The sequence below is a fragment of the Aedes aegypti genome, chromosome 3, assembly GCF_002204515.2.
Source record: "Aedes aegypti strain LVP_AGWG chromosome 3, AaegL5.0 Primary Assembly, whole genome shotgun sequence".
Classification (NCBI taxonomy): domain Eukaryota; kingdom Metazoa; phylum Arthropoda; class Insecta; order Diptera; family Culicidae; genus Aedes; species Aedes aegypti.
Genome location: NC_035109.1, coordinates 308,944,757 through 308,971,416, shown reverse-complemented (window position 1 = coordinate 308,971,416; position 26,660 = coordinate 308,944,757). Strand labels below are relative to the sequence as shown.

The window sequence follows — 26,660 nt, the reverse complement described above, 5'->3', positions numbered from 1 at the left end:
TTAGGAATTGTTCTAGAAGTTCCTTCAGTAATTCCTACAAGAGTTCCACTAGGAAACCCTTATGGGATTCCTCTAGGAGTTTCTTCAGGAATTACTTCAGGAGCTCGTTTAGGATAATCCTTCAGGAATTTCTTTAAGAGTGCATTCAGAAATTCCTCCACGTGATTTCTACAGGGTTTCAGGAGTTCCTTCAGGAATTTTACCAAGAGTTCTTTAAGGAATTCCTCCAGGTGTTTCTCCGGTAATACGTCCAAGAGTTCCTTAAGGAATTCATCCAGGAGTTCAAATCATAAAAAAATATATATATCCTTCAGGAATTTTTCCAAGAGTTCTTTCAGGAATTCATCCAGTTCCTCAAGAAATTCCCTCAGAAGTTCCTTCAGGTTTTTTTCTAGAGTTCCTTCTGGAGTTTCCTCCAGGAGTATCTCCGTGATTTTGTCCAGGAATTCCTTCAGTAATACCTCCAAAAATTCTTTCATGAATTTCTCCTTCAGGAATTCCTCCTGGAGTTCTTTTAGGAATTCCTCCAGGAGGTTCTTCGAAAATTCCTCCAGGAGTTCCTCCAAGTATTCTTTTGAATATTACTCCAAAAATTCCTCCAGGAGTTCCTTCGGGAATTCCTTCAGATTATTTTCCTTCAGGGTTTACTTCGGGAATTACTCCAGGAGTCCCTCAAGAAATTCCTCCAGGAACTTCTCCAGCGATTCCTCCAAGCGTTTCACGAGAGATTCTTAAAGGAGTTCCGCTAGAGATCCCATAGGAGTTCTTCCAGGAATTCTTCCTTGAATCCCTTAAAGGATTTCTTCAAGTTCCTCCAGAGATTTTATTTTATGGATTTCTCCAGTTGTTTTTCTAGGGGTTCCTTCAGGGATTCTCCTGAAGTTTCTTCAGGAATTATTCCAGGAATACTTCCAGGAGTTCTTTCAAAGATTTCTCTTAGCATTCTTCCTGAACTATCAGATTTTTTTCCAATATGGAGTATTTACGGTTGTTCCGGGTTAGTTTAGGAATCATAAAATGACCATAATGGTAAAACATTCAAATAACTTATTTCGACATTTAAGAATACTTAATTAAAACTAACATGGAACATAGAAACTATCAGAACATTTTTTTCAATTTTACGGATGTTCCGGGTTAATTACGGAACCATAAGATGGTCAAAGTGATCAAACATTCATATCACTAAATCCAATATGTTAGAATACTTAATTTTAATCAACAAGGAACATACAGTATTGGACAAAACATTTGCAACTTTTTCGATTTTCCATACAAAACGACCAACTTTGGTAAACTAGATCTCAGTTATTTATCGTCCGATTTGAATGAAATTTTCACAGAACATCAGATATAACTTGAATTTTAACATATATTTTTGAGTGATTTTTCCAATCATAGGTTTATAAATTATAACGGTTTATCTGAAGTGTAATTTTCGACGAAAAATTCAAAACTATTTATCTCAAAATCTGATAGCCCTACACAAAAACTGTCTTCAGCAAACTTGTTAACCTCGTTAAAATCTACAACTTTGCTGAAGATACCATAAAGCTATTCCTTCAATATGTTTAGTTATGTCATTTATAAAAAATCGTCAAAAAATTGACTTTAGTCAAACCGTTACTGCTTTCGAACTTGTGATAGGAAAAATTACTCAAAAATATATGTTAACATTCAAGTTATGTCTGATGTTCTTTCAAAATTTCATTCAAATCGGTCTATTAATAACTGAGATATAGCTTACCAAAGTTAGTCATTTTGTATGGAAAATCGAAAAAGTTGCAAATGTTTTGTCCAATACTGTATGAATAATCTTTTTTTTTCAATATGAAATATTTTACAGATGTTCCGGGTTAGTTCCGGAACCATAAAATGGCCGTAATGGTCAAACATTCAGATCACTAAATACGAATTGTAAGAGTACTTCTTTCTAACAAACAAGAGACAAAGGAACTAAAAGAATTTTTTTTCAGTATTTCCATTTTTTCGGATGTTCCGGGTTAGTTCCGGAACCATAAAACGGCCGTAATGGGCAAGTAATTGTAAGAATACTTATTTCTAACAAATAAGTGACAAAGGAACTATCAGAATATATTTTCTTAATATTTACAATTTTACGGATGTTCCGGGTTTGCTCCGGAACCATAAAATGGCCATAACGGTCAATCCTTCATTTCACTAAATCCCCCATGTAAGAATATTTTCGTGTGCGGCTTCACAGCAAAACATAATCATGACAGTTTATTTCAGTTCCATTAATTCTACTTGCTGTAAGGAACTCAGGATGATTCCAGGGCTCTAGGTGGCCAGGGCGGAGTCTCCGGTCAATGGGACCGCCACCAATCGATTCAGCAGCCTTTTTCCGATCTAGAATGGCCAAAATCATTTCCTGGAACCGTTACCCAGCTGAGATATTGCATTTAGTCGCGTTTTGGAGCCCGATTTTCTCACTGTGCGACGGTTAGAGTGCAAAGCGGAATCCGCTCGGTGAAACCAAATTGTCCAGACTCAAAAATACCGATTGAAATCCGCTGAAACAGTTAGGGTAGTTGGACCATAGTTGGACACCAATACCACGGATCGAAAGAAATTGAACGGCAAGACGAAACCAATTTATTTTTGAGCGTTGCTGAAAACCAGTCAGCTGCTTTGGAAAATTTTGGTTTCCCTTCGGGAACACTACTAGTTCTCCATACTAAATGGCTTTCGGTCATTTTGAACCACCCCCATTTTTCAACCAACTTTTCTACACGATTTAAACCCGTTAAAAAACTCAAATTTTGGAAATGTTTTAATGATGGTAGTAAAGTTAGTAAAGTAAATGTTAGGACTTCGAATGGCGTTAAAATGTGGTTCTCATCAGGAGAAAACGATACAGATTCTTAAAGTGGCATTTTGGACCATTTGACCCTATTGTGGAAGCGATGTAGGTATGATAGGCAAACAGTTTCTACGCTAAACAAATCGCATTCGCTCTTCGCACGTGTGTAGTAACATGAGATGGATGGATGTGGGTGAAGAAAAGGGGTCTGCGTGGTCTGTGGGGATTTGAGTTCTAAATATGTACCCAACTCAGTTATTGGGTCACCAAGTGGCTCGTTAGCTTAGTTGGTAAAGCGCTCGTCTAGCATACAACAGTCCTGGGTTCAAATCCCAGCCGAGCTCGTGGATTTTTTTCATTATTTGTCCATCCTTACCACGCGTAATGAGTTAATTAATTTACTTTGTTTCTTGTTATCTTCCAGGTCGGCAACGCACTGGTCTGTATCGCAGTCTATACCAACCATTCGATGCGCACCGTGACCAACATCTTCATCGTGAACCTGGCGGTGGCGGACTTTTTCGTGATCCTGTTCTGCCTTCCGCCGACCGTCGTCTGGGATGTGACCGAAACGTGGTTCATGGGCAAAGCCATGTGCAAGGTCGTCATCTACTTTCAGGTGAGTGCGAATTCCCGTAGAAAGTGATAAACATTGTAGATTGTTTTTTGGTGGCATCTGACCCTGAACAGACAATTAAACTCATTAGAATCAAACTCGCCCCATTAATCAACGCAAATCGGGTGCCAGCACATTTTATTGACCTAATGAATTTACCTAACACCTCATTACAGTTTACTGGAACGAGCCAAAACCAAATCCTCGCACCTTGTTATTTGCGCTGTGGTTGCAACGGTGCATGTTTACGGTGAACCACGTCCAACAGCTCACACACCAAGCTTGATTAGATAAAATTTACATTTTCAAATGTGAATCAGGTATTCGTTGCGCGTCAGTAATCATGGAAAGGGCACTTGACAACAATTGAAAACTATTCTACTACTTAACAGACTTTGTAACGTTTTCTGAAACTTTACATTGTAAAACCATCAGTTTAAGATCCCGACGAGAGATCTATGCAAATTGCCCTAAAAATTTGTTAGCTTCATGTGTATAATCATATGGCTTTTCAAACATCAACTTCGCTTCAATAGAAGCTGTGTGTAGACTATTTTCATAAAACACCTATAATTGTATATGTGCTTTCAGTTAATCCCATTGTGGATTCAATGTTGGTCGATGTTTATTTATGATGTGGCGGAAAAATAATATTGTTGATTCGATACAACCTATGTAAATTATTGTGGCGGCAACAAAGTTGTTAACGCGGAATGGTTTCCTGTGTGGTAAAAGGCTCAGGAAGTTCAACTGTCACATTATTTGTGGTTCGGAAGCCAACGGTATTCACTTCCGAAAATAAACAATATCATTATGATTGGTTTGGTAACAATTTGCATACTTTTGGACACAGACAAATAGACAAAACACCTAGAATACATTGGCTTATAATGCATTGTCCATCATCATCAGTCAGGATGCTCCCCAGATATCCAGAATTCGCATAAAAGATCATGATTACATGAAATCACATCATTTTATCAAATTGATAAGTTTTCTCACATAAAACGATAAATAAATTATTTTCTTGAAATCTTTTCCAAAAGTTTTGTGAGAAACTCCTCATAGAAACATGTGGCATCCAGGATGCCCGTCAATGATTACAACGCAGCAGTATTGTAGAGGTTCAACTTCGTTGGTCATGGGCGTAGCTTCTTTACTTTCCCAAAACGTTTAAGGTTACAGGTCCTCTTCGATATTCGAACAATTTCGCATGAAATATCGCAAATATGGTTAGGCGTGAATATATCATGGATCGCATCACCAACCAGAGGTGACTCCCAGATCTTTACCATATCTCACTAACCCAACATCCTTCCCATTACAACTGTGGAGATGCAGAGCATTCTTCGGTCTCTAGTAACAATGGTTGTCTAACTTACATTCCTATCCTTCCCCCGATGACATTAACATTTTGTTAACAACATATTACATTTCATTTGCCGTAGCAGTTCACATTGTTTACAGGTGAGTTGATTTCACCTGCTTATAAGAGAAAAGAAAAACGCTCCGAATATAATTAACCTAACTTAACCTAAACATATAACACATTAATCGTGGCAATAGAAGATTGTAACGATTTTTGCCTGAAATTATTAATTATTCTATTTGATATTTGTTCCAATGTTTCAACATTGGATATTCTATGTAACTCATTGGTACTATACCAGGGAGAAAGCTTCAGAATCATTTTCAAAATTTTATTTTGAATTCTCTGCAGAGCTCTCTTCCTGGTATCACAACAGCTAGTCCATATTGGTACAGAATTAATATTAATTACTAACAAGGAGATAGAGACATTTTACATATTTATTACATTTGGCTTGAATGCCCTCAATGTGATTTTTGAAAGTTTAACTCTTTTCTAGCATAAATCCTAGATACTTAATGTAGGATCGGAACTCGCAATAAATGAGGAACACGCGTCTAGCTTACTTGCTCGTCGGTACAAAAGTGATTTCTTTATTTCGCTCGCTTACATCCAACCATACAATGTATGCCCTGTTGTTCTTTAGTATTCTCTTGTAACGCTTGTTACTACTTTGACACTACACTTCCCCACTTTCTCGGTAGTCCTGAACTATACCCAGTTGAAAATCCTCGAGATATTTCGGTTTCTTCAATTCATGACGTGATCGACATAGTGGCTCGAAAGTTACATTGTTGGTTACTGTTGTTGTTATCGGGCTGCTCACTTTGTTCAAGGCTGCGATGCGAAGTGGATGGTTCTTCATTTGGAAGTTCTGCTCTTATCTCGGTTCTCGGGATGATTGGCTTTAAATGCGATACATTACGATGGAATATTTTTCCACTAGCCTTCGATTGTATGGTTGCGTCTGCTCCATTGCGCTTAAGGATTATAATTTCTTCGGGATTGAAGTTAGTCGAAAGCTTGTTATCCTTTGTCATCCTTTTCGCGACAACAACGTCTCCTTCTTTCAAGCTTGGGCGAGCCTTGCGCCTTATGTTCGTGTACTCCGCTCCTTTTAACTTCTTTTCACAATCTTTGTCCTGTATCTCTTCAATATTCTTCGCTGGATTCATTGGAAAAGCTGGAAGTTTATCACGAAGTATCCTACTGAACATGAATGCTGATGGTGCAACTCCCGTGGGGGAATGAGGAGTGGAATTGTACATTAGCAAGTACATACGCAGATCCCACCTCCAATCCACCTTGGATGACTCCTGGCTGATCTGTAGCCGCTTTTTCAATGACCTGTTCGCCCGTTCCACTTCACCGTTGGCCTGTGGCCATTATGGCGTCGTCTTTCGCAATTCAATTCCGAATTCCTTACAGAAGCTTTGCAGCGATTCACTTACGAATTCGGGACCATTATCTGATCTGATGGATTCCGGAATTCCGTATCTGCAGAAGGTTTCGTGCAATGCTTGTATCGTATTTTTAGCCGAAATCTCTCTCATAATGATGACCTCAACAAACCTACTATAATAGTCAATCAGGACTAGTAGATTGTGGCCTGAAGGTAATGGGCCCATGAAATCAACTGCAATATGAACCCAAGGTTTATCTGGAATTTTTGTTGTTAACAATGGTTCTGGTGCCGCTGGGGAGGATACTAGGGTACATTCTTTGCAACTTCTGACAAAACGCTCAGTTTCTGCATCCATACCCGGCCACCATACCTTCTGTCTTAGACGTCTTTTCATTACCACGACTCCCGGATGTCCCTCGTGCGCGATTTCCAATGTTCTGTTTCGCAAAGATTTTGGGGCCACAATTCTTTCTCCTCGCAGAAGCACGCTCGACGCTAGACATAGTTCTGTTGCATATGCCTTGAATGGTTTTGCCTTTTCAGACCATATTCCAGTTTCCAACGCTTCGTAGACTTCCTGAATTACTTCATCTTTCCTAGTGTCTTCTTGAATCTCCTGAACGGTTACAGCTACTGGTGCTGCGAGAGTGAGCAACATCTGAACGTAGTATTCATTGTCCGGATCGAACGTCTCTGGACTCGATTCAGAAAGCCTAGATAGTACGTCTGCAACGTTGGTCGCCCCTGGTTGATATACAACATCATAACTGTACGATTGAAGTCGTAAAACCCAGCGTTCTATTCGAGCACAAGGCTTAGATTTTGGGCTGAACAAAAATTTCAATGGTTTACAGTCCGTGATTAGCGTGAATCTTGCATCTGTGCCAAAGCCTCCTTCTCTGTTTGGCAGTACTTCATTTCTAGGTGAGTCAAAGATTTACTGGCATAAGCGATTATTCTTCTTCGGCCCTGAACGTTTTCCTGCAGCAATACAGCCCCTAGTCCGAATGGACTTGCATCCGCAACAAGAATGGTTTTATCACGAACGTTGAAGAATCCCAATTGTTTGATATCACTGACAGCTCGCTTGATTTCATCGAATGCCTGTTGGTGCTGTTCTAACCAAACGAATCTATTCTCTTTTTTAGAAGCGCTCTTAGAGAATCCGTTTTACTTGCAAGATGCGGTATAAATCTTCCTACGTAGGTTACCAAACCCAGGAAGCTTCTGAGTTCAGATGCATTATTTGGTTTCCTGAACTGATTTACAGCCTGAAACCGATTAGCTGTTGGTTTAACACCGCTTGTGGATAACTCATGACCGACAAATTCAAGCTTATCAACATTGAATTGACATTTATCGCTATTTAAAATCACACCAATATTCCTGGAACCGCTGCAAGAGTTTGTTCACGCGAGAATCATATTCCTCTTGAGTGCGTCCAGAAACAACAACATCGTCTAAGTAAACTATTACTCTATCTAATCCAGCAACGATTGTATCCATTATTTTCTGGAACAGCTCTGGCGCGCAACTGATCCCGAACATTAATCTTTTGTATCTAGTTAAATGAAATTTAATGAAAACAAAGAAAATATTTCAATAATCAAATAATTTTATTCATCTTTTCTTTGTAAAATTACTCCAAACTCTTTACCTGAAGAGTCCATACTTTGTTATGAACGTCGTGATAACTCTGGAATCTTCCGATAACTCGAGCTGGTGGAACACATCTTTCACATCCAGTTTTGAAAATTTGATCGCTCCTTCTACATCCGAAAGCAGCTCTTCGATCACAGGCAACGGGTGAGTTTCACGCAATATTGCCTGATTGGCTTGTCGCATGTCGACATAGAGCCTCAAGTCTCCAGATTGCTTCAGAATAGGAACAACCGGAGAAACCCAGGGAGACGGACCGCTTACTTTTTCAATGATATCCATTTCGAGCAAGTACTTCAATTTGTCATGGATACGTTCTTCCAAGGCAATCGGAGCTCTTCGGTATGCTTGTTGGATTGGCTGTACTGTTTTGTCGATGGGGATCTCCAAAATGATGCCTTTTATCTTTGGGAAAACGCTTGGAAGTGAAGCATTTACTGTTCCGATGTTGAATCCAATCTTAAGGACTTTTAGCGCTTTTGCTGTGGCATCGCCGAGTAGGTTCTGTTGTCCACCCTCTACGACGTAAAATTTTGCATTCACTGAATTTGGTCCCGCTTCCACGACAGCCCAGAACATAATTTTGATCTTCATTGGGTTGTCTGTGGCATAGGCAACCAATTTACGATCAACATCTTGGGACATCTTGGTAATTTTTATGCCGGCTTCCCGTACACGCTTCCAAGTTTGCTCATCAATAATATTGGCATCCGCGCCCGAGTCGATAACCATTGGAATCTTTATTCCCCGTACAACAAAATCAAAAACGTTCTTTCCCATCGTATAAAAAATCGAATCATCTTTCTGAAGCTCTGCATGATTGTCCGACGTATCTGCAATCTGTCTGATTCGCTTCGGTTTAGTAGCTTCCGGTTCAAAACGGCTAGTACGTTTTAGACATCGGTTTATGAAATGTCCAATTTCACCACATTTGAGACATTTTCCGTTCCGTGCTCGGCAGAAATTGTCACCTTTTAAGTGTCCCTTTCGGCCACACGCAAAACAGGATCTGCTGTATGTGTTGAATGGGGTAAAATTTTGCCTCTGTCTTTCTGAGACCAGGCGCTTCGAAATTTTGCTCACCATCTCTGCCGGTTTGGTCTCAACATGCGAACGATCAAGTTCTCCCATCTGCAGCTGAACATCAGCCAACATCGTTCCCAGAGTAACGATTTCCTCAAGATCCAGATCTTTTGCCAATATTTGCCGCCGAAGTTCATTTTATTTGCAGGTATCCACAATTTGCTCGATAATGCGGTCTTCAATCTCTCTTGGATCGAAGCGATCAAATTCGCATCTCTTCGCTTGGATGCGTAGTCTCAATACATAGTCAGCAAACCTCTCATCCTGTTTCTGAACAATCTGTCTGAACAAATGACGCTCGTAATTACGTCTTCTCATCGGCTCAAAATGTTCATCTAAATTTTGAATGGCCACCTCGTAATAAGGAGGATCTGCCACCACATGCGGAATTTGATCAACACCGGGTAGATGATCAAAAATTTCTTGAATTTCTGAACCCGCCAAATGCAATAACTGTGATCGCTTTTCCCACTGTGATGTAACCCCACAAGCGTCGAAGTATCTCTCCAACTCCCTTTTCCATTTTTGTCAATCCGTTGGTAGCCGAGATCTATCTGCCGACATCTCAAACGGCCGAATGTGACGCATAGAATCCATCCTGTATAAATCAATGATAACACTAATTTTGCAATACTCAACTATATTATGCTATAAGAAGTGAATGGAATGGATGGTTCACCTTATTTTCCACAAAAACTTTTGCCATATCAACGAATTAAAACATTAAAATATATGAACTGAACTCATTTGAGTACTATGCCACATAAATGTCATGTTCCACTCTTAATTCTAATATTATGTATACTAGTGTTACTATTTTGTTACCTGAAGTTTGTTACCAGCAAGTACACGTCGCTAATACAAATGGAATTTTCATTTGTTCAAAATAGTTCAAAAAAAAATCAGAGGGGGTTGTGTACAAGACACGACCGCATGACGTTAACTACGCCATGTGATTTGCTGCATTTGAGTTTAAGTCAATTGTCATATTAGCAACCTTCCAGAATGTAACGGTTTGTGAATTTAAGAACAGTGAGAAGCTCTTCGTTCGGAAAAGTGCTCCAGTTATCGATATCATCATCGCCAACGTAAATTTCAATTTGTCATATTGTCAATTATTCTTCTTCTTGGCATAACATCCCCACTGTGACAGAGCCTACATCTCAGCTTAGTGTTCAATGAGCACTTCCACATTTATTAACTAAGAGCTTTCTTTGCCAAAATTGCGATTTTCGCATTCGTACATCGTGTGGCAGGTACGATGATACTTTATGCCCAGGGAAATTAAGAAATTTTCATTACGAAATTACCGACCGGGAATCAAACCCAGACACATTCAGCATGATTTTGCTTTGTAGCCGCGGACTCTAACCACTCGGCTAAGGAAGGCTCTTATTTGAAATTATGATGTTACGAGAAGAATTAAGTGATTATAGCAAGTATGTGGTATTAGGAAATATTACACAATTAATTCTTTAGCACACATTTGTTGGCCCTGGAAAGGGCCGATTGAATTGTTAGATTCGAGTAACACAGACACATTTTGACGGCGCACAGACTAAAATTCTCCTCGCCCGAAGAGATTTGCGGTGGCGATGACGATGAACGCTTCTACAGGCGGTTTTGGCTGATTTTCTTCAGTCATCTCGTACAAATCTTGCATTAGCGCACACTGATTCCTGCAGGTCCAAGTATCTCTCCAACTCCCTTTTCCATTTTTGTCAATCCGTTGGTAGCCGAGATCTATCTGCCGACATCTCAAACGGCCGAATGTGACGCATAGAATCCATCCTGTATAAATCAATGATAACACTAATTTTGCAATACTCAACTATATTATGCTATAAGAAGTGAATGGAATGGATGGTTCACCTTATTTTCCACAAAAACTTTTGCCATATCAACGAATTAAAACATTAAAATATATGAACTGAACTCATTTGAGTACTATGCCACATAAATGTCATGTTCCACTCTTAATTCTAATATTATGTATACTAGTGTTACTATTTTGTTACCTGAAGTTTGTTACCAGCAAGTACACGTCGCTAATACAAATGGAATTTTCATTTGTTCAAAATAGTTCAAAAAAAAATCAGAGGGGGTTGTGTACAAGACACGACCGCATGACGTTAACTACGCCATGTGATTTGCTGCATTTGAGTTTAAGTCAATTGTCATATTAGCAACCTTCCAGAATGTAACGGTTTGTGAATTTAAGAACAGTGAGAAGCTCTTCGTTCGGAAAAGTGCTCCAGTTATCGATATCATCATCGCCAACGTAAATTTCAATTTGTCATATTGTCAATTATTCTTCTTCTTGGCATAACATCCCCACTGTGACAGAGCCTACATCTCAGCTTAGTGTTCAATGAGCACTTCCACAGTTATTAACTAAGAGCTTTCTTTGCCAAAATTGCGATTTTCGCATTCGTACATCGTGTGGCAGGTACGATGATACTTTATGCCCAGGGAAATTAAGAAATTTTCATTACGAAATTACCGACCGGGAATCAAACCCAGACACATTCAGCATGATTTTGCTTTGTAGCCGCGGACTCTAACCACTCGGCTAAGGAAGGCTCTTATTTGAAATTATGATGTTACGAGAAGAATTAAGTGATTATAGCAAGTATGTGGTATTAGGAAATATTACACAATTAATTCTTTAGCACACATTTGTTGGCCCTGGAAAGGGCCGATTGAATTGTTAGATTCGAGTAACACAGACACATTTTGACGGCGCACAGACTAAAATTCTCCTCGCCCGAAGAGATTTGCGGTGGCGATGACGATGAACGCTTCTACAGGCGGTTTTGGCTGATTTTCTTCAGTCATCTCGTACAAATCTTGCATTAGCGCACACTGATTCCTGCAGGTCCAATTTTCAAAGCGCGAGCCAATCTAGAAATCTTGTTCGATTTCACAAACCAGACGCTGGATTGGCAACTTGAAAATCTACATCTCAGCAGGCTTCTGGCAGCGAGGTACTCCTCGCTGAGCAGGTTCGGAGCACTTACCAGCTCGAAAGCGAAAATGGAATGAAACCGAATCTGACGTAGAAAGCATGGATTTTCAATTGACACCCAGTATATTGCCGTAAGACGTAGTTAACGTCAAAAGGTTGCTTACCTGAGCCATCAAATATAACCTGGAATATGTGCTGGTGTATGTGCTGCGTTGAGATATAATACTCCGCTGCAGCTGAATATTTTGTTCGAATGCATCTAATAGTATCCTTATGTTTCACTTAGTGTATGTCTTCTTCCACCCAGTTGCATAAATCATTTAGGCACACAGTTGCCAAAATTTCAAAACAGCGTTTTCGTTGTACATGTTCACAAATACCACGTATTTTTCTTTGCACCCAGTTGCAAATATCATTAAGGCACACAGTTGCCGCAATTCCAACCACGAATTATTATGCTCTAATTTTAATTCACAATTTTCATATTCAGTTACACTGATATCATGTATTCTTTTATACACCCAGTTGCAAAACTCACTCAGGCAAACAGTTGCCGTTATTTTATCCAGAGGCTCTTCGTAGAATATAGCTGGGCACACAGTTGCCATACATTCAAAATTTGTTCAAGTGATACATTTGTTATCCTTTTCTTTTGTTTTATTGACTTTTTAATCCCATGCATGCAACCTACCTTGACAAGCAGATACCTTTTATGTTCAAAGCACTGTCGAGCATTTCACATTGTACTCCATTACCACCAGTTGCTGTCGAATAGTGGTAATTATATTGGTACATACACACACAACCTTCATTTAGGCAAACGGTTGCCACATCTTTGCACTCAGTTGCAAATTATTACATGCATCGTTGAATGTATTTTCCAAGAATTCACACATACTACAAAACTAGCCGACACCCACCTCACCATAACATTTCCATTTCCCATTCACCTACCTACACACACTGTGTACTTTTATTTGCAACGCATCACATTCGTCGTATCCAACACAGCCGACTCCCCCTTGAGCTTTTTTACTTGTTTTATCCATAGAGCTTAGTGACATTTGAACAAACGTAGACTAGCATACGTTCTTTATACTCAGTTTGTTTTTGTTTTCCTCAAAGAAACTTGCACACGCTTTCCAAACTCATCAAATTGCATATGAAAATATTACCCAATTTTTAAAATTTATACCCGGATTCTGGGTATTTTTCGAGACAGAGTGCATATTGTTTTCCTCAAAGGTTCACAACTACACCTACACTTGGGCACCCATACCATTGAGCGTGATAACCACTATACAGCCTCACATAAACCACAGTCCCACGAATTCATATTCAGCTCTTTATCATGTACCACTGACCATGTCTCATGGTTGTATCACACTCACACAACACCATCAAAATAAATTGTGCTCTAGTATACCATCATGTTTGAGGGGCTAATGCTCACATACACTACAACACATTCCGCGTTTCAAGTTACTTTCCACTCCTGTGAATATGGTTTCCGTTTATAGCACAAAATTTCCATATTTTTCACTAATAGTTGACCGTCCTCCATAACAGCACTGCGGATCGCGAATCCATTCCAAATGCTTGTTTTTCTTTTATACTATAGATTAATCCGCTCCGCCATTTTCTTCCTCGTGTGATGGCATCAAACGGCATTATTTCATCAAGAAAATAACTCACATCTGAAAATAATGCAGAACCTTTGCTTGAAATAAATTTGCCCTCCCGGAACCTCGAAAGAAAACTCACTCCAAATTATTTCCTCGAGTCGCCAAAATGTAGGATCGGAACTCGCAATAAATCAGGAACACGCGTCTAGCTTACTTGCTCGTCGGTACAAAAGTGATTTCTTCATTTCGCTCGCTTACATCCAACCACACAATGTATGCCCTGTTGTTCTTAAGTATTCTCTTGTAACGCTTGTTACTACTTCGACACAACACTTAACTTCATCTGGCCAATTTATTGGAACCCCTCTCATCGTGACAACATGTCTACTTGAAGGTGTCAAATAAAGAGCTTTTGGTTTATGTGGCAATTGAGTTTTGGAAGCATTAGGAGAAATCTTCCATTTTTGCAAGTATGAAGAAAAAATATCCAAACTTTTTTGCAATCGACTACAGATGACACGCAGGCTTCGGAGAGGCCTGTGTCATATGCAAACGAAGATTTTTGACATCCCTGAGGTAACTCAGGTAAGTCAGATGTGAGAATATTGTATGACATTGGTCCCAAAATGCTGCCTTGAGGAACACCAGCTCTTACAGAAAGTCTTTCAGATTTGGAGTTCTGATAATAAACCTGAAGTGTACGATTTGACAGATAACTTTGAATTATTCTAACAATGTATGTTGGATAATTAAAGTTTTTTTTTTTTAATTTTACGATCAAACCTTCATGCCAAACACTGTCGAATGCTTTTTCTATGTCTAGAAGAGCAAGACCAGTAGAATAGCCGTCAGATTTGAGGGAAAGGATCAAATTTGTCACACGTACAAGTTGATGAGTGGTCGAATGTCCATGGCGGAATCCGAACTGTTCATTGGCAAAAAATGAATTTTCGTTGATGTGGGCCATCATTCTGTTCAAAATAACCTTTTCAAAAAGTTTACTGATGGAGGAAAGCAAACTGATTGGACGATAACTAGAAGCTTCTTCAGGATTTTTGTCTGGTTTATAAATTGGAACAACATTAGCATTTTTCGAATTGTCAGGAAAATATGCTAACTGAAAACATTTGTTAAATATATCAACTTAAAATGATAAGCTACTTTCTGGAAGTTTCTTAATGAGGATGTAGAAAATTCCATCATCGCCAGGAGCTCTCATATTTTTGAATTTTAATAATAGTTCTCACTTCTTCCAAACCAGTCTCCCAGGCATTTTCGAAAACGTTCTCTTGATTGAGAATATAGGACTTGTAAGACCTAAATTAAAATTGTGCGCACTTTCAAACTGCATAGCAAGTTTTTGAGCTTTTTCGCAATTAGTTAGTAATAATTTGTTTTCCTCTTTCAATGCCGGTATTGGCTCCTGAGGTTTTTTCAAGATTTTAGATAAATTCTAAAAGGGCTTAGAGCCAGGGTCCAATTGAGAAATCTTTTTTTTTTTCAAAATTTTGGTTTCTTAATTGTGCAAAACGTTTCTTGATTTCTTTCTGCAATTCTGCATATAATTTTCATAGCAGGATCGCGAGTGCGTTGAAATTGCCTTCTCCTCACGTTTTTAGGACGGATCAAGAGTTTAAGATCATCGTCTATAATCACGAATTCAAATTTTACTTCACATTTTGGAATTGCAATGCTTCTGGCTTCAACAATGGAATTTGTTAAAGTTTCAAGAGCATTGTCAATATTAAGCTTTGTTTGTAAAGGAATATTAACATTGAGATTAGAGTCAATAAATGTTTCATATATATTCCAGTCAGCTCGAAAATAATTTAAAGTGGAGCTGATAGGATTCAGAACCGCTTCATGGGATATTTGAAATGTAACAGGGACATGATCAGAATCAAAATCAGCATGAGTAATCAGTTGGCTACAAAGATGACTAGAGTCGGTTAAGACCAAGTCAATCGTAGATGGATTTCTAGAAGAGGAAAAACATGTAGGGCTATCAGGGTATTGAATTGAGAAATATCCTGAAGACCACTCATCAAATAAAATTCTGCCGTCGGACAATTATTCCATGACCGATGTTTGGCATTAAAATCACCAATGACAAAAAAATTTGACTTATTGCGAGTCAATTTTCGCAAGTCAGTTTGGAGCAAATTATCTTGCTATCCAGAGCATTGGAAAGGCAAATAGGCAGCGATGAAAGTATATTTACCAAGTTGTGTTTCAACTGACACACCTAAAGTTTTAAAAACTTTAGTTTCAAATGACGAAAACAGTTGATGTTTTATACGCCTATGAATGATGATTGCAACTCCCCCACATGCCCCATCAAGTCGATCATTACGATAAACAAAAAAGTTAGGATCTCATTTGAGTTTAGATCCAGGTTTCAAATACGTTTCAGTAATAACTGCTATATGAACGTTATTAACTGTAAGAAAATTAAACAGCTCGTCCTCTTTACCATTCAGAGAACGAGCATTCCAATTTAACATATTTAAATTATTATTTGTATCCATTAGAAAAACGTAATCCAATAACAATTTGATTCTTAAATTTTACACCAACTTGGACTGCTTCAGTCATGGCTTTGAACATTGCATCAATCATTAGATTCAATTTTTCAGTTAGAAAATTAAAATCAGAGGCAGACATATCACTTGAAGTGGGTACATTTGATGATTTTCGGTTAGAATTTTCGGTAGACTAAGAGACGGAGTAGATGTTACCTGTGGCGGTAGGGTTTTTTTCCATTTGATTTGAAACAAGTAGAATGGTTACTCATAGTATGAATAGGGGAGGAGTTTCATATTACCTGCTACGATATCGGCAAAGGATTTACCGTGGGTCATAATGATTACTTGGATCACCGAATGAAACTCCGGGAGCCTGTCATACTACTATTTTCGCCAATGCTTTCACACTTCTGGTAGGCACCTGAAATGTTTTGTTTATGAAAAAAAGTAAAATAAGTTTATTCGAAGTTCAAAATTGACTCACCGTGCTGAAACCCGTTTCATCGGCGTTCCAAATCCGACTTGGTGGGTATTGACAGCTGCCGTTGTTCGTAGTAAGAAGTTCTAAAAAACATCCAACGCTGCTACGATTGAATCCTTATGGGCGAGCAAGACAAGTAGTTTCCAGCTTCCTGAGCGACAATTCTGGGTGCCTCTTCAAAAACCCATCAAGCCAGTCGTGTCCTGCCAGTTCGGTTTCGTGACAGAAACGATGTTTGATGTGTTTTCTCTCCGCCAACTAGCAGGAAAGATTTCTAACGTCGTGTCTGAACAAGCCGGTACCATAACTACTCATGTCCGTAATGTGCTTGACCAGCTCCTGTTCTTGGGAATCGAAGGGAAGCTTCCAAGCACGGAATATTCCAGGCATGTACCGTGAGAGAGTTTTCCGTGGAATTCCGTATATTTCTGATACCTTACGTTTGGGCAGTCCTTGTTAGACTGCTCTCGCAGCATCCGACATTTTTCCGACGGACCAGGAACGCCTAGTGGACTTCCGGATGTATTTTCGAGGCTTTTTGGATACCGCACTGACGAACTTTTATTTCAACTTTGTTTGTTTACATGGTTTCCTGCAGAGACGTCTAGATGCAGTGCTAGCAGATTTGCTGGCTATTCAAGACATTGTTTTATTTTCTTCAATGTTCAGATAAATTTTAATGTTTAATTTCTCGGACATGGTTGGACAAGATACATGCTGTTATATCACTCTATATTGATAGTTTGATGAATTAAGTGAGTTTCAAGAACGATAATTTGTTGTTGATAAATAGTACATCTTCGAGTAGCAAAAATAAATAAATGGCAAATCTGCCAGAACTGACAGTGAACATACAGATTCATTGTTACCTTGGTAGAGCGATTTACCCCATTTAAACTTGTGTTATAAAACAGTGTTTTTTGTGAAAAATATTTTTTTTTCAAGTTTTGTTTTACCTAGGCGATAAGAAGGATAGTTTTTATTGAAGTGAGTATAAAGGTTCGGTGCCACGGTAACTGACTAGGCATGGTGTACCATCGGTACCCCGCGTACCTGCAGGAATAAAATAGACCCCTATGTGTGGTCCTTAGCCTCTTGCCCAGCAACTCCTATCCCTACCTCCTCGTGATACTGGCCGGGCTACGAGTAACCTTGGGGAAGATCGGGTAACCAACCCCAGTGGGAACTTTGGTCGTATACTGACAGGGAAGGGGGGGAGGTTTGCTCCTGAAAACCTGGAGCGTCTGTGCTCCATGTTAGGAGCGGCTAATTATCGTCCGAGTGCCAGAGAAGGACTCTAAGCTAAACTGCACACTGTGGTCCTCCGAACATTTAGGGGGAATGGTCCTCCGGGAATCAAGAAGGTTGGTGTCAGGCCCTGCAAGCCAGCCGTAAAAAAACCAAGCAACGAATAATCAAAGAGAGAATACGAACCGGAACAATCGGCGAAGACCACAATGACGTAAAGGGACTAGCGATTGGAAGCTCTCAACTTCATCGGGAGCACACGTATTTTCGCCGACGTGCTGAAGGACCATGGATTCGCCATCGTAGCGTTGCAGGAAGTGTGTTGGAAGGGATCAATGGTGCGAACGTTTAGAGGTAACCATACCATCTACCAGTGCTGCGGCAATACACACGAGCTAGGAACAGCTTTAATGATGATAGGTGACAGCGGCCCAAGCCATGACGTTAAAATCATCGTAGGAGATCTAAACGCTCAGGTTGGCCAGGAGGAGGAGTTCAGACCGACGATTGGGAAGTTCAGCGCCCACCGGCTGACAAACGAGTACGGCTTACGACTAATTGATTTCGCCGCCTCCAAGAATATGACCATTCGTAGCACCTACTTCCAGCACAACCTTCCATACCGCTACACCTGGAGATCACCACAGCAGACAAAATCACAAGCTGGATGAAGCCTTACTTGAGGACTGCTGGAGGACAGTGAAAGCAGCCATCAACTATGCAGCTGAGAGCAACGTCGAGTACGTGGGACGGAGTCGACGGAACGATTGGTTCGACGAGGAGTGCCGGGAGGTTTTGGAGGAGAAGAATGCAGCAGGTGGTCATGCTGCAGCAAGGGACCCGACAGAACGTGGAACGTTATAGACGGAAACGGCAACAGCAGACCCGCCTCTTTCGGGAGAACAAAAACTCTGCCTGGAAGAGACGGAATGCGAGGAGATGGAACAGCTGTGCCGGTCTCAAGAACCACGTAAGTTCTATCAGAAGCCCAACACATCCCGTAACGGCTTTGTGCCGCGAGCCGAGATATGCAAGGATAAGGATGGGAGCATTTTGACGGACGAGCGTAAGGTGATCGAAAGGTGGAAGTAGCACTTCGACGAACACCTGAATGGCACTGAAAGCACAGGCAATGAATGACGGGACAACGGAACATTGCCTTCGTCATCTACAAGAAAGGTGACAAGTTAGTTTGTGAGAACTTTCGAGCGATCACCATTCTAAATGCGGCCTACAAAGTATTATCCCAGATCATCTTCCGTCGTCTGTCACCTATAGTAAGCGAGTTCGTGGGAAGTTATCAAGTCGGCTACGTTGACGGCCAATCGACAACAGACCAGATCTTTACTGTACGGCAAATCTTCCAAAAATGTCGTGATTACCTGGTCCCAAAGCATCACCTTTTCATCGATTTCAAGGCGGCATACGATAGTATCGACCGCGTAGAGCTATGGAAAATCATAGACCAGAACAGCTTTCCCGGGAAGCTCACGAGACTGATAATAGTGACGATGCAAGGTGTGCAAAATTGTGTGAAGATTTCAGGCGAACACTCCAGTTCTTTGGATCCCACCGGGGACTACGACAAGGTGATGGACTTTCGTGCCTGTTGTTCAATATAGCGCTAGAAGGTGTTATGCGGAGAGCCGGGCTTAACAGCCGGGGTACGATTTTTGCGAGATCCAGTCAATTTGTTTGCTTCGCGGATGATATGGACATTGTCGGCCGAACATTTGAAAAGGTGGCAGACCTGTACACCCGCCTGAAACGCGAGGCAGCAAAAGTTGGACTGGTGGTGAATGCGGCCAAGACAAAGTACATGTTAGCTGGTGGGGCCGAGCGCGACAGGGCTTGCCTAGGTAGCAGTGTTACGATAGACGGGGATACGTTCGAGGTGGTGGACGAGTTCGTCTACCTTGGATCCTTGCTGACGGCTGACAATAAAGTTAGCCGTGAAATACGGAGGCGCATCATCAGTGGAAGTCGGGCCTACTATGGCCTCCAGAAGAAGCTGCGGTCAAAAAAGATTCACACCCGCACCAAATGTACCATGTACAAAACTCTCATAAGGCCGGTAGTCCTCTACGGGCATGATACGTGGACGATGCTCGAGGAGGACCTGCAAGCACTTGGAGTCTTCCATCGTCGGGTGCTTAACATAATTAACGATTTTCGGCGGTGTGGCGGCGAAGGATGAACCATGAGCTCACCCAACTCTACGGCGAACCCAGTATCCAGAAGGTGGCCAAAGCTGGAAGGATACGATGGGCAGGGCATGTTGCAAGAATGCCGGACAGCAACTCTGCAAAGATGGTGTTCGCTTCGGATCCGGTTGGTACAAGAAGGCGTGGTGCTCAACGAGTTAGGTACGAGGATCAAGTGCGTATCGATTTGGCGAGCGTGGGCAGATCCGAGGATGGAGAGATGCGGCCACGAACCGATTATTGTGGCGTGAAATTGTTGATTCAGTGTTATCTGTGTAGATGTTAACTAAATAAATGAATGAACCCATATTATTCCGTGAGGTCGAGAAGAAGAAATTTACTCAAATGGAATTTACGTAAAAAGAGGTGTAAAGCTCTTTTCCAATCATTCAATTTTGTTTCATGTCCATTAATTTATCATGAAAGTGCATTACTTCCGATAACTTTCTGCGTATGAATGCACTTCACTTCCATGTGGAAACAGAATCGCAGAATCCGCTTTTTTAAAATTAATAAAATATTTCCGCTGAAATCATTGATTGAAAACAGGCATCCCACTCATGTCAACACGGAACAGCGTAACTGTTATACAATCGCAATGACGATGGCGACGACAATACATACCTATCATACAAGGTTGCATTTGTGCAACCGTTACCAATGCTTTCGAAACAATGATGGATCAGCTTCCGGCAAATAGCAGCAGCATCATCGTGTGTCGTCGTCTGTCACCACACGATGAACGGAAATTTCAATTGTGATAGTAATGAAAAAAGTTTTCAATAGATAGCATGTGATCGCAGCTCGCAATTGATGGTTTCCCGTGACCGCCCCGCCGTTTATCATCGGGAAAATCCTCTCGTTTCTCGTTTCATATACGGCAGAGCTTGACTGACTTGACGTGATACGCTCACCAGTGTTAAAAAATGGGGAAAATATTTTGATGCACTGAGAAAAGAATAACTGTCAGTGGTTTATCCAAAAACAACCAATAAAAAACATGGTTGAACATCTGAATTCGCAACATCCTTCAAAAAAAGTGGATTTTAAAACTGTCACCAAACGTGGCAAAAATGGAAGAAAGGACGTTTCTCCGGAATGTGCGCTTTCTTCCAAGGGTGAAATGGTTAATGTTAGTAATTGCATCGAAATGAGCAATCAGTTTGATGCTTTAGATGAATTTTTCAACCAGCAAATCGAAGCAGCCTCTTGTCCAGGCTCTTTGATTAACGTGAGAAAACAATAAGTGCCGCCCATCGTGATTAGTTGTTCCGAATTTGTGGGATTTAGGCAGGAGATCTTGAACTCCATTGAAAGGTCTCTCAAGTGACTATAAGTCACCTGAAGAGATCAAAAATGGAATTTATGTTTTACTTGGATTTTCCCCAGTCCAAGTAATCATTATGAAAAAGAGAACCCAATCTGGCATTGTTCGGAAAGGGCTTTCTCAAGAATATTATTTAGTTCACTTTAACAAAAAAAGAACTAAATAATATTGAAGCTTTAGAAAAAAGCATGATTTGCGGAGGTTCTCCTCACGCTAAGGACGTCTGTCCAGTGAAGGATGATGAAGGTACCACAAAATTCGTATGCTCGAATAGCAGGGGCCCTCATAAATCTAACTTTTGGGATTGTCCTTCGCGTAGGCGAGTCGTCGAGGCTCGTGCCAAGCAGATGAACGGTAATGTCCGTTACGGTCGTTTCCGAAATTCCCCAGGCAGAATCTCTAACAATTATCATATTCCATACACTTTCATAATAATCATAATCATATTTCTCTTATCATGCTAATTCACAAGCTAATTATCTTCCGATGGGAATACGCTCGAATCCCTTAAATTTGAATGTACATACGTTTAAATTAACAGAAAACGTACCTACTTCTATTTCTTATTAAAACCTGGATCGTATGCCTTCTTTAAAAGCTTCTCATTTTGGCTGCCGTTGCAAGATGTTGTTGACTCCTATCGCGTCTATTACGTCTTTAGAGTTGAAAAAAAAACGCAGATGACGTTAACTAGGAACAGTCTTCTCCGCGTTGCATAATGGTAAAATGATTAACTCGTCGCGGTGGCAGATGCGCCTTCTCGTAATTTTATATCGCTTCCCTTGGTGACGATAATTTACCATCAGCTAGTCGTCGCAAGTCAAGCAGTCGCCGGGATGCAGGAACTTAATTATTGGTACCAGGATGACTTCCCATCTCACCGCGAGTGACTTTCCCGGGATCAAAAAGATTGTTAGAGACGTGTTGAATGCATCAATGTGAAACGGTACATTTGCATTTCTTTGGTTAATTTATTACCTATATTGTACACCTGTACTGTAATGGCTTTTTTTGCACAGACAGAAGGTTACCTACGATTGAATTCTCATTTCAAAATCTTATTGTTCGAACAGTTCTTCATTCTCAATTGAACCAATCTGAACCGAAGTCAGCCCGTTTCGATACTCTATTCCAGTAAATTTCGTTCAAAAACCCCCCTTGAGTAATGAATTCAACCAGCTGTCTCTCCTGATTCCATAAATAAGTTAGGAAAATTCAAACTAAGTAAACGTAATTTCCTCATCTTCATCAGTTTGGTGCCACAAAACCCAGCGCTCTAACCATCACGTGCACATATTCAAATGTGTGCAGTAACAATAGGGATCCATTCCCTTCAAGACTGTCCTTGCGCACGTTTTGTCGAATAAGGTAGGTGGTACCTACCCAACGCCAAAGTCGCTGGCATAAGTTTTGCGTCATGCAAGAGCAAACTTTACTTATGCTTGCAGTCAAAGCAAGTGAGCTGGTGTGAAAAGCTCTCGCTTTCGCCACGTTAGGTAATCCTGGGAGCTGTTTGAACACACACATATCAGGCACATAAGATTAGCTGCCAGGTTGTGGAGTCATGGAGTAATGAATCGACACCGATTTAGAGTACGTAACATACTTTTGTTTTTTTTTAAGTTTCATTGGTGACTCTCAGCATGGAGGGCATTTTAGAGAAAATCTGCTGCTGCAGCAAACTAAACTGTTTAGTATTGATGCGACCATTAAGGGGTCGTCCATAAATTTTAGGGACGTAGCGTTTAGGGGGGAAGGGTGTGTTCATGAATTTGTGATGATTTGTGACGAGGGGGAGGGAGGGGTCCCAACTAGTGGACGTCGCATTTTGAATCATGCCGGTAAGAATAGTAGCGCTGAAAACTTATTGTCAAACAGTTTTTTTACCACTTTTTAAGTTGAGTTTTTAAACGGGTTTTAATATGATGTTTCAGCTTCAAAAAAATCGCATACTAAGTTTTTTTTTTCAAAATTTTAAATTTCCGTTATATAATGCAATCAAATAAATTTTAGATAGCTTTGAAAACAAATGCAAAAATCGAACGTAATATCAGCTCCAGTCTAAACGTAGCATAAATTTATCAATTAAAAAACAAACAATTTAATGTTAACTATAAAACAATGCTTTATCGACGTGAAAAACATTGTTTTTCATTTGTTATCAAGACATAAAATGAACCGTTTTAGTGTTATACGTTTTTTTTCTGTTTGAGCTCTATTTCTTCAAAAGAATAAAATATGTTATTTAGGTAAATATTCATATTATCACAGTAAAACAAGATATGTATTCAGTGAATAATGTGTTCAACCTCGTAGAAGATCTCCGCCCAAGCAACTCATCAATTTGTGTTGATATATCATCGTTCTTGGTGAAATAGCTTGGAGAATAGTGAGGACATCAAATTCAAATTCAAAATTGCCCTATCAATTATCTGAACCACTCAATTATCATATTGTTTCTATCTTTTTCGCCATAACCTTGTTTTATGTTTTCATGCAATCAACAGCAAAAGTACTACAAATTAAATTTAACCTATATGAAATTGGGAAGCAAAATTATGTTACTTAAACAGGAAATTAGTTTGTATAAAACTGTTTTCCAAATGACTTTTGGCTGGGCAGTGCCTGGTGTAGTGGTTAGAATTCATGCCTCTCACGCCGAGAACCTAGGATCGACTCTCATTCAATAGATAGTCACTCATGAAGAAAAGGCTATCTTAAATATCGTAATAAACATGAAAAAAATGACCTTTGAGCGCCTCGGTATATCAAACTATTATTCGTCAGATTATCCTGACGTTTCAGTCAGAGTAATTATTAAATTTCTGGATTTCGTTTTAGCCCAATTGTTGAGGAAAACAAATAAAAAAATATAGAGGGGGGATGAGGTGCTTCATATGCTACGTATTTTCCAAGGGGGGGGGGTATCATTATTTGTGACGAAATGCTACGAGGGAGGAGGGGGGTATAAAAGATCAGTGAAAAAATGCTACGTCATTTATGGACGGCCCCTAAGGTTATAAGCATCCGTCGTTGTGTTGAAGAACTCGCGATTGTAAGCTACCATGCGTCCTCCATTTATACGCTTGGGGATCAGCAGATGGGGATTTTTTTTATTTCCGTACAAAGTGGGCCGAAGGGTCTCAGATTTTCATGAAACTTTTTCCACAGGCAGGGCTCATCAATATATGAATAAAAAAAAATTGAGAAAAATTCAGGGTCGCTTATTTTCCCGTTGGAATTTTTTTGTTTTCCTCTGACACTACTTACTTTGAAAAATCATAACTCAAGAACGAAGCATCGTAGAAGCAAAATTTTTTTATGAAAATGAAAGCAAATTTTCTCAGGAATAAAAAAAATATTAACTGGAAAAAGTTTTCCACAAAATTTTCCACCGTTGAGAAAATTCGTAAAGAAAATCCGGAAGAACTATGTTCCAATTAGTGGAAAACTTTCAAAAATATATTTTTGTGAAAGGTAAATTCATAAGCTTTTAATCGCTGAAATTTTTGAAATGTACTTTTTTTTTCGTTTTTGAGTTATGGCCAATTTAGTGGAAAATGACCATATAAGCCTTTACTTTGAAAACCCATATTTCGATCGAAGCTTCGGAAAAACAAAGATTTTTTATCAAAGTAATTGAAAATTTTCTAAAACATCTGAAAAAAAGATATGGGATTGGTTTTAATGAAGTATATAAGTTACTTTCCCATCTTAATACTATCTATTTTTTCAACCAGGAAGATTGTCTTTGGTTGCTAACACCAGAAGATTTTCGTTTCTGGTTAATCATAATCATGCACTTCATGCAGACTTTCATCTTTTCCGTAATCCACCGAGCTCCATTCCAATGAAACTTGGTCATGAGACCATGGCTAATCGAGCGTAAACTTGTCCTTACTGATTTGTGGCCGTCCAGTCCGAAGGGGTTACAGCATAGCGAATAGTATTCGTAGTATTGAACTTTGTCCATTTCAACAGCTTCGGTAATAACGTGTAATACACAGCTGACAACACTTGCACTTTCTCACTGCTCTTTGTTAGTTTTTTGGTAAACTTATGATTCTCAAGCCATTTGAACGCTTTAAACCAGAATTGGTAAATACCTAATTGCCATATTGTCTACGCATTGATTTAACTGTCAATCTTGTAGTTACCTAACAGGTAGCTGGAAAAAATGCCTACATTATGATTGAAGAAATCTTTGTTTCTATGCTGTTTCATTCTTAAGTAGTTTTGTTTATAAACTTATAAATTTGAAAATAAGCTTTATAAACTTATAAGTGTATAAATTTGTAAACAGCTCATCTTGGCAATATTTGATCATGTTTTAGGGACGAAAAATGAGCGTATTTAAAAAATGTTTACGATTGGATCTTATTGATCGCTGTTTTCAAATATACTTTGTTTGTAAGCTGGAATAGCTAATCGGGTTATCATTATTTATATTCCTTAACGGTGAAAAATGTCCTGGGAAACTTATTCCATTTCAAAAAATCTCAAAGTTTTGAGAAAATTTGATTCCGATTTGACAAAAAAAAATGTTTCTGTGACGCTTATATCTTCAGTTATGATTTTCGAACGAAAAGACTTGTACGAGAAATCTGGGCATTTTTCACAAAACTATGACCAAACGCAGGAATTAAAAAGTAGTACATCTTAAAAATTTCAGTGATTGAAATTTATAAAATTCTGTTCGCAAAATTATTTCTTTGAAAATCTTACACGAGTTGGAACATATTTTTCCCGGATTTTTTTTTACGAATTTTCTCAACGGTGAAAAATTTCGTGGAAAACATTTTCCAGTTAACATTTTTTTCTATTCCTTAGAAAATTTGCTTTCATTTTCATAAAAAAAACTTTTTTTCTACGATGCTTCTTTCTTGAGCTATTATTTTTCAAAGAAAAGGCTCAAAATGGCACATTTGCACATTTTTTACAAAATTGGCCAAAAACGAAAAAAAGTATATTTCAAAAATTTCAGCGATTAAAGCTTATAAAATTATCTTCTCAAAAATATTTGTTTGAAAATTTTCCACGAGTTGGAGCATAGCTTTTCCGGCTTTTCTTTACGAATTTTCTCAACGGTGGAAAATTTTGTAGAAAACTTTTTCCAGTTATTTTTTTTGTATTTGCTTTCGTTTTCATAAAAAAAACTTTGTTTCTACGATTCTCCGTTCATGAGTTATGATTTTTCAAAGTAAGTAGTGTCAGAGGAAAACAAAAAAATTCCAACTGCGTTTTCCGGGAAAATAAGCGACCCTGAATTTTTCTCAATTTTTTTTATTCATATATTGATGAGCCCTGCCTGTGGAAAAAGTTTCAT

General features: G+C 39.4%; 1 protein-coding gene across 2 annotated transcripts in view; it reads left to right on the top strand.

Moving 5' to 3' along the window:
* Positions 1-26,660, top strand: part of LOC5575216 (orexin receptor type 2) — a 641,361-nt gene that overhangs the window by 352,644 nt on the left and 262,057 nt on the right. For both annotated transcript variants that reach the window (XM_021850013.1, XM_021850012.1), the window contains exon 5: positions 3,249-3,443. In XM_021850013.1, coding sequence (XP_021705705.1) covers positions 3,249-3,443 — 195 coding nt within the window. The remainder of the gene's footprint in view (positions 1-3,248; positions 3,444-26,660) is intronic.